We start from the raw sequence: 9,246 nt of genomic DNA on the forward strand, positions 1-9,246 counted from the left end.
TGATGGGAGTAAGTCTTATCAAAAAGAATGACAAGAGCGTCTCTAAAATTATCACCTTTATGAAATGATGATCAGCACGAGGAATGGTTGAATCTCTGGGCTTGGTAAGGATATACTGATTGTTCTGGGAATCAATGAGCATACTAAGACCTAAGTCATCCTCTACTTCTCTTTTTGAAGCATTTCTTTTGGAGTTGGCTTCATCTTCTTCCACCCTTAAAACTGCTTCAAAGTTAACACCTCTTACCTGTAAGAAAAAGTAAGAAAAGAAAGAAAAACAAAAATGAAGATGTGTATCTATGAAGTGTACACTAACAAGGAAGACTATCAGCTGTGCTTGAAGTTGCTCCAGAAGGTGTTCGCATTGACTAAAAATACTGCAGTTTCTTTTTATAGAAATCTTTTCAGCCTGTTTATCAAAACTTGATGTTCATAGCTGAAAATGCTACGTTTGCTTTTCATTTTAATCAATGAGAGGTTTTCCAGACTAATTTTCTATGCCTCTTTAGCCAAGCTGTCCAATAAAGAAAAAATATAATTATGGGGTTTCAAAGCCGTAGAATTCCGTGTGGGAAACTGAAACAAATTCTGAAGTTTGCAGAACTACTTAGAAGTATAATATATCTAACCAAGACATCAACATTTTTCAGTGTTGGAATGAGAGGCTGGTGACCATTTCCTTTTTATAAATTATGAAAGTTGTATTTTACCCTCTTTTTGCCTACAACCTGCCTCTTTATGTCTATTCCACTTTCACTTCCCTAAGCTCCCCACTTACCAGGCTATTTTGCATTGCAGAATCAAGCGCCCATTGCCAAGTCTAAGAGACCAAAGCACGTTTTCATGTTTTCAGCTGATGAGAGAAAGCAGGAGCAGCTGCATGTCACATACATGCAAACTGTTCTCACAGTATCAGAACAAAGAAGAAAGGCTTCCCTACAGTCAGCATTCACGAAGAACTGTTTCTAATCAGCATACACAATAGGTTCCCAATCCTGTTGCTTTTCTGTTACCTACACTCCCAACCCCTTCCTCCAGAACTTTGTTGCCACTATGAGGAAAACCAAAACAGAGCATAGAGCCTACTGCTAAATGCTGGCTCCACAATTTAAAATATACTGATTTTCACGTGAGAATTAGTTAACTGTTTAGTGCAGTCTCCCCATCTCGCAAACGACAATGATTTCACCTAAAAATTGAAATATCAGTAAGGCAACATCTATTCTAGTATCATCTTGGGAATGTGTAGTTATGAGATCAGTGATAACATTCACTAAACAAAATTACATTATGAAGTACACCAGCACCAAATCATCTACTTTGAAGATCTGGAATTCTAAATTCATACAGTTTGTTAAATGTTCCTTTGTACTTGGTAGCCGCGTAAATAGAATCTAACCAAACTTCTCTGTATCAAGATTTAAATTATATCAAAGACCATAAAAAAGTGATGTGACTGGATAAATACATTCACCATCTAGTAAAGTTCAGTCTGGTGCAGAAACAATATTAGGAATATGTTGGAAGATTAAAACAATCACGAAAAACATCCTTTTCTGTGTGTGTAATATAATTATAAATCATACGTTGTGAAGATATTATGGTGCATTTTCGCTTTTACAAAAGATAGACTCCACTATGAGAGCAACAGTAGACAGCATAGGTTCAGAGATGCTTTGAAAAAATACTAACAAACTGGGGGACACAATGACAAAACAGTTATTTTCAGGATTTTATTTCTTAATACAACAATTTCTGAATGGGCGTTCTACATAACAGTGCAAAAATATCGTTGCTTTCTATGAAGTAGGTTAGCTCACCTTCTTTTTTTCCCTCCATTTTTTTTTTATCTATTATACATCTCTATTTGAATATATCTTTAACAGAAGCCTTTACATCCCTAACCAGATTGCTGATGATTCTATTAGAGCTTCTTTTCTCTTCTCTTTTAGCTTAAGAGAAAATATGCTAGACGCTCCTTACAAAGATAGAGATGTAAATTGTCCTCTAGTTTGAATTTCATTATTCCTTTTGCTTGTTTCATGACTAGAGACATAAGACAAAAAATAAAAGAGATACACTGGACAAAAAGAATATGTTGTTTTTTCCCCCTCAAAGACCAGCTATTGCAGATGAACACTACTGCTCTCTAAAATCGGCTGTTATATCCTAGCGTAACAGAAGAGGGCACTCTAGCAAGCTCTTCCCTACTCTGTCTGTCCTGCTAGGTAGGATTACCTGGAGGTATAATTGCAGCTGTCCAGTGTAGACAAAAAGCTACTTTTATTTTCCCTCAAGAGAGTACAATCACAAAGCCGGCATGACTCTTTCCAATAGAGCAATAGTTTTTCCTCTTCAGCAGAATTCATGAGCTACATTTGTCTTATAAGACAACCTGTAAATCGACAAAAATCTTTAAAACGAAGAAGCCAAATAAAACTGCAACCCAAGATTATATAAAAAGGACCAATGGAGGGTCTGAATCTCAGAAAAACACAGTGGGACACTGGAATAAACTGATGTACTCCCAGATCAGACTACACACAGCCTTACCTGAGGAACACTGCCCATCGTGCAACACAGAAACCAAGAACAAGGCAAATGGTGCTAAAAGCAGAGAAAGTCAGAAGTGGAAGTCCTTTCCTTGAAGAATACATCTTATTGCAGGTTGTGAAAACTAACTGCAAGGATTCTTGTTCACCCATAACTTTCTCAACAAAATGAAAGAGAAAAATAAAAATGGAGACTATACTTAACACGGTAACTCCATATCCCGTGAAGTCTAAATATCACAGTCCCTACCACCATCAGAGCTGTAGTAACTCCCATGAGCTGTCTCAGTGAGATTGAATATACTTGTCACTGTAAGTGGTAGCTACGGGGATTACTTCCAAAACAAAGGAGAGAAATCTAAAACAAAAAGAATAATGATTTCCGCTTACTCATTCTTAATGAGCGTCTATTCCACTACTAAATGATTTCTTCTCTTGAAAAGGAAGTGAAAACAGATGTAGAGCCAAAAGGCTTTTTTTCCTGTTTTTTCAAAGTAGTGACTACAATTCTAACAACTAATACAAGACAAATACCCCTACAATGCAAATATCAACATAAATACAAATACACATGAATGAAAAGGCAGTCCAAAACCTCACTTACAGATTTGTTGTCATCAAAGGCATGCTCTTCTATTTCTTCCTCCAGTCTATCAGCTGCCTTTCTGACGTCTTCAAGAATTTCATCGAGCATTGACAGGCTTTTGTTTTGATGCTGCATGTTCTTAAGGGCTTCAACCTGATGCTTCTCCGCTGCTAAGAGTTCGACGTATTCCATTTCTTCCTGTTGAATTTTAAAACACCGATAAAGCACTAGGCAGGGCTTTAAGCAGCAAAACATTGACATTAATGCATGCTTCTTTTGACATAAAACATCTTACCAATGGAATTGCAGAAGCAATACAGACATTGTATCGGTGTTTGAAGACTGTTTTTATTGTACCGGTCTTAACTGGGGTAAGGGGATAAGGAACACAACTAATCCCTAGGTCAGACTCAGTTGCTTGAAAACAAAAGTTTCAAACTCCACTTTTGATGCACTGCCATACCCAGCTAGAGATCAGATAGACAATAGTTCTCCCTTTGGTTTTGTCTGCCTTCCCCGTACATGCATCTACAATGGTCCTAAGCACCTATGCAGGATTAAATGAAGCATTCCCATCTCCATGCACATTTGTAGATGGACCTTTTTCCACTTGACACCTGCAAGAACACGCATATAATTCAAACAATTCCTTAATACCAAGACAACAGTACATTCAGAACAGTCTATAACTGTGTTTCACCCTTTTAAAAAAAATAATCCTGACAGATTATTTTTTTCAGATGAATACTCCAGGTTGTCATGAAATCACAGAATTGTATTTCTTGTCTACTGGTGTTTAGAATTACCATAGTTACAATGGAATGATGAAAGGTCCCCAGTTCCTAAAATAACTCTAGTTAGGAAAAATCTAACTGCTAATGTGTTTGGACCAATGGCAACAGCTTTGCTTATGCAACACACAAGAGAGAGTCACTCACTCTTGTACAGCCTCAGGGCAAGATGTTGTCTAACTATTGTTCTCTGCTAGCAGACGTCATTTAAAAGATGTAAAACTTCCAGCCAGTGTGAGAAGTGGACTCTTTCCTCAGTCAACAACTTAGAATTCGAGGTGGAGTTGACAAGGATTAGAGTTTCTGCCCTCAAATAAGGAGCAGGTTTGCTTTCTCTGAACAGCAAGGTATAAGAGCTGTGAAACAATCTGGCTCTAATTGCAAGTTCCTTGATTGAAGAAAAAGTATTTGTTGCTGATTGAAGTGGAATCTGCTTTTTACCTGCGGGCTACTGCCATAGCTGTTGAATGGGACAGTAACTGAGAATGGTGCTGATGGGGAGGAAATGTTTTCTCAAACACCTTGCTACACACGATGCAAAGGACAATCCCAGTGCAAACACTGTTCCACACTTCATGCTAGTATTGGACGTTTGATCACAAAGTACATGCTAAACAGTGTTTTAAGCAAGGTAATACACGCAAAGATTCTGTACTAAGCACGAGATGGGAATACCTAGCAATATGAGCAAAGGGAAGGCAACACTAGTTAAGAAAGTAGCATTACTGCTCTCTGCTGTTTATTTAATAACAGATGAAAAAAAGTAAATTCAGAGGAGGGTGCACCTATGCAGTGCTTGTCTTTTCCATCGATGAAAAAGTAGTGGGCACCCAAGAAATTTGAAGCAGATAGAAAGTAGGTAAGATTTTACTGCTTCTTCCAGAACTTCCCCACATTTCCTTGAGCAAAGTCAGGCAGAAGCAGTCTTCAACATTTCCCTGCTGTGAATGACTCTGTCATACTCTTTCCCAGCAGCAGAACCAGGACAAAATGTATCACATACATATTCTGATACTAACAATTTTCAGTTACATGAACTCAGCAGAAATAAAGTGAATGAGTGAGTTCTGTATCCTCTACAGTCACCTGTATTTTCCATTCAACCATCATCAATCCATTCATTTCCATTCTTTAGAAAAATATCTTTTGAGTAAATCAGCAAAATATGATGACAACAAAAACATACTGGAACAAAATTGGACCTGATGTGTGAACATCTTTTGAACACAAAAAATTACTCCACATATGTAATTTTCATCTTTGGCACGCACTTGCCCATTGCCTCCTCTTTTACTGCACATTATAAAGTAAATCACAAGGTTAGAGCAACAAATACTGTTTAAACAATCACGTAAATGGCATAAGGAGTGGTATAAAAGACTGTTTGCTTGAGTAAATCTCTTGATATACAAAAAAAGCCTACATAATCCACCTCTGCAAAAGTTAGGCTCTGACAGGACACACCTCTAAAACAGTACTACACACAGAAGCCTCCTTTTATGAGGGAAATGAAGAAGCAACATTCAAGCTCAACTACAGATCTCTGTTTGTTTTACAATTATATTGTTGCCAAGAATTAGGTAAATGAGACAAAAGATTATGGATGGCTTCACTGCTGCTATGTGAAGAACTCTGCGCAAAAAAAAAAAAAAAAAAAAGTTAAAAAAAAGAGAATGTAGCAACATACATTTCTATGCAGCAGAAGCTGGCACTACCATTAACTGCTAATATCAAAGTCATACTGAGTCACAGGAACACATATGGAGCCAAGCCACTCGTTACCAAATTTATCATAATCCAGTCTTTGTTTGCACAGACTGCTCCAGTCTCCTCAGACTGCATCCTAACTTCTTCTCTCAACAGCCTTTCCTCTCACCATTCGCTGCATTCCCTAGCACAGACCTGATAAGGTCTGCATGCATCTCAGGCAGCTGCGCTGCCTAGGTTCTCCTCTCTGCTCACTATAGCCTAATTACACTTTTTCCTTTTGTTCCCTTTCACTACTTCAGCCTCTTCTTTAAGAGAAGATGCAAAGAAAATTCCTAGCATTTTTTCTTCAGTGGTTGAGGGGCAGAGGCTAGGAAACAAGTAATTTAAATGCCAAGTCAACCAAACAACATTTTCTCTCAATGGGCGACTTTCAGTACATGCTCTGAGCACTATCACATTCAGTACCAGACTGTGCAAGACCTAACAGGTCTGCATTGACCTGGGAACCCAAACTTTCCATTAAGTACTCGAGCTCTCCTGTTACTCACCCATACTTTTTTCCGTGAAGTTCCCTCAGCCATCTCTTTCTTGCAGATGTTATTTTCCAAACCTGCACTTCTTAGGCTAGGAATACTACACCAAGACCAAAAAAATCCAGTCACCAGTATTTCGCATCTCCATTTTACTCACATCCAAATGAGTACAGAAAATAAAGAAGCTGTTCTGCCAGAATGGCAGGTTTGGGTTGAGCAATACTCATCTGAAGTGGAAAAAACATTTAGTATTTGGTGAATTTGTTGCCTTATTTCCATTCTGACAATTCCAGTCATTTACACAGTACAACTCTGCTGTGTGCAAACTCACCTCTTGTCTTCTTTTAACGCAGTATTTGATGTGGGTCTCGTGATTATGCTTGGCTTTGTTTTGAAATAACTGTGGGCTGCTACTAAATTTTCACATTTATTCCAGAACTCTAATTTTGCTAATGAGAACAAATACAGCTAATTTTATTCAAAAACTATTTTAAAATGTAAACCTGCAATTTCATGTAGATCTACTTATTTTTATAGAACAGACTGAAAAAGTATCATAATGAAATTAAAATATTACTATTCTAGTAATAGCCACAGTGGGGGTGGAGAGTAACTAACCTTAATTGCAGCTTCTCTCAAGGCTTCCAGTCTCTGCCTACTGCTTTCTTTCATATTTACAACATCTTTGTAATCACCCTGTAGAGCTCTCTGGAGGCCGTGGATTGCTTGAAAGACTGAATTTTCACTTTCGTTTAGCTCCTTTTGGAAAATTTCAAAGGTATGCACCTGAAAAAGTTTCTCTTCATCTGACAGCCCAGCATCCTTCTCAACCGCTCTTATAGCGTTTTTTAATTTGTTGAGAACAACATTCTTCTGGCGAAGAAGACCAGACAGTTTCCTGCAGCTCTCCATCACCCACTGCTTTCGCTGAGTAACAACAGCTCCTTTCCCACGATGCAGCTTGATTGCATGCTTTACTACATCTTCATGCTCCGCAGTATTTCCTAACTGGCCACAAAGGACTGAAGTCAACGTCCATAGGGAAATAAATCCAGGCACCTTCATTCTTCACTTTTTACTGCTGTTGGGAGGAACTGATAATCCGCAACTGCTCAGAGCTTTCTGCTACATGGTTTCTGCATCTTCAGTACACACACCGTGCTGCAAGACAGTACCAATCATTTATCAAATATGGTCATGTTGAGCCACTGGATAAACAAATTATAAAACAAACCAAAGACTGCATTCTACACTGCAACCTATAAAGAATGTGGATAGCCTTCTTCAGTCAATGTGAGCAAAACTGAGAAACAGCCCAAGGTCATTGATACGATTTTGTTTTCTCCTTGCCTATTTTCTAGAGATTATCTTGTTTTAAAAACACCGAACAGAATGCTTAATCGTCTCACATGGTATTCATTTGTACTTCTTAAATTAAAGAAAAGTCATTAAAAATATTATGCCATGATGCCACTGGTTGTACTTCAACCCAGCACCGGAATGCATTCTTCCTTCATATCAGTAAACTTCTCATAGCTTTTGAAACCTATCCTAAAAAACTGTATCATATCCAACTGTGGTTTATGCAGTCTTAGAAGCATCAACACATTCAATTACACAAAACATAACAAAACAAATCTTAACTGGAAGAGATTAAGTTATACATTATGCATGTGAAAGAAACATTTCTACAGTGAAAAAAGAACAAGGGGAAATGGCTTCAAATTAAAAGAGGGGAGATTTAAACTGCATATAAGGAAGAAGTTTTTTATGATCAGGGTGGTGAGGCACTGGCACAGGTTGGTGGATGCCCCATCCCTGGTGATGCTCAAGGTCAGGCTGGACAGAGATCAGAGCACCCTGATCAAGCTGTAGGGTGCCCCTGTTCATTGCAGAGGAGTTGGACTAGATGGCCTTTAAGGCTCCCTTCCCGCTCAAACCATTCTAGGAGTCTATGAAAAAAACATGAACAGAGCTTCCTGGACTTCTGTGCACTGTCTGTTCAGATCACAGACCTCAGTGGGAAAGACTGTGGTCTGGAGGCATTATTTCAACTCTATATTGGTCCTCATGATTTTAAAATAGACTTATAGAACACTTAAAATCAGTATCGTTCATAAGTTAATTTCCCAGAAACTATTTCAAAGGGCATATTTAAACTACACAACTTATCCAAGCAGGATAGAACTCAAGAAGAATCAATTTCCACCTCTCAGTGCCCACAAGAGAAAGACCACTGACATTACTGTAAAACAGCTCACAATATTTAAAAACAAGCCAACTCCCCCTACACAAAGCTACACATAACATGTGCCTGTCACTGAAGAGTGGCATTCTAAAACCACACAGTAGACACCGCATTTAGAAGACGGTCAATGAAGCACGTAAGAATCACGGAATATCCCGGGCTGGAAGGGACCCACAAGGCCCATGAAGTCCAGCTCCCGGCTCCACACAGCACCACCCAAAATCCAAACCCTGTGCCTGAGAGCACTGTCCAGATATTCCTTGAACTCTAGCATTTCAGGTCTGTGCCCACTGCCCTGCGCATCCTGTTCCATGCCCACCGCCCTCTGGTGCAGAACCTCTCCCTGATACCACGTAGGAGAACCCCCGGAGCCGTCCCGAGGCGGTCTGTTTCCCATCCCCCCGGACACGCCGCGGTACCACCCAACCCCCAGGCCCAGCCCTCTCTTGCACCCCGAGGCCCCGCGCCCGCACCCGCCTGAGCGCGGTTCGGGGGCGAGCAGGGGAGGAAGGGAGCAGCGAGGAGCGGCCGGGCACTACGCGCTCTCTCTGTGCGCCCCGCGGTACCGGGACGGCGGCCGCGAAGAAGAATGGGAAGGAGGCCGCTGCCCGCCCGCCGCGCTCACCTGCGGCAGGGAGGGACGGAGCGGGGCCGGCAGCAGCCGGGACGAGACCGCAGCACGGAGCGACAGGACAGCGCCCCGCGCGCCGACAGCCTCGCCCGGCCCGCAGCGGCCGCCCATCCGCCCTGCGCCGGGGGCCGAGCGCCGGCGCGGCGCCTTTAAGCGCAAGGCCGCGTGGGAAATGTAGTCCGGGAGCGCCGGGAG

The 9,246-nt window shown here is 40.7% G+C and overlaps 1 protein-coding gene and 1 long non-coding RNA gene across 7 annotated transcripts in view; both read right to left on the reverse strand.

Annotated features, from left to right (window-relative positions):
• Window positions 1-9,192, reverse strand: part of TMCO3 (transmembrane and coiled-coil domains 3) — a 30,405-nt gene extending 21,213 nt beyond the window's left edge. For 3 of the 6 annotated variants that reach the window (XM_021414709.1, XM_021414730.1, XM_021414720.1), the window contains exons 1-4: window positions 9,046-9,191; window positions 6,791-7,333; window positions 3,157-3,336; window positions 56-247 (exon numbers count right to left, since the gene is read on the reverse strand). In XM_021414709.1, the coding sequence (XP_021270384.1) occupies window positions 56-247; window positions 3,157-3,336; window positions 6,791-7,237 (819 nt within the window). In that variant the 5' untranslated portion in view covers window positions 7,238-7,333; window positions 9,046-9,191. Of the gene's footprint in view, window positions 1-55; window positions 248-3,156; window positions 3,337-6,790; window positions 7,334-9,045 lie in introns of all 6 variants that reach the window. The other 3 variants (XM_021414688.1, XM_021414695.1, XM_021414699.1) reach the window with 3 other exon arrangements.
• Window positions 3,469-6,784, reverse strand: LOC110407274. Its single transcript, XR_002443839.1, has 2 exons — window positions 6,188-6,784; window positions 3,469-5,561 (listed from the first exon to the last, which is right to left on the reverse strand). It is a non-coding gene; the product is annotated as an uncharacterized LOC110407274 (long non-coding RNA).

The sequence above is a fragment of the Numida meleagris genome, chromosome 1 (genome assembly GCF_002078875.1).
Source record: "Numida meleagris isolate 19003 breed g44 Domestic line chromosome 1, NumMel1.0, whole genome shotgun sequence".
Lineage (NCBI taxonomy): Eukaryota > Metazoa > Chordata > Aves > Galliformes > Numididae > Numida > Numida meleagris.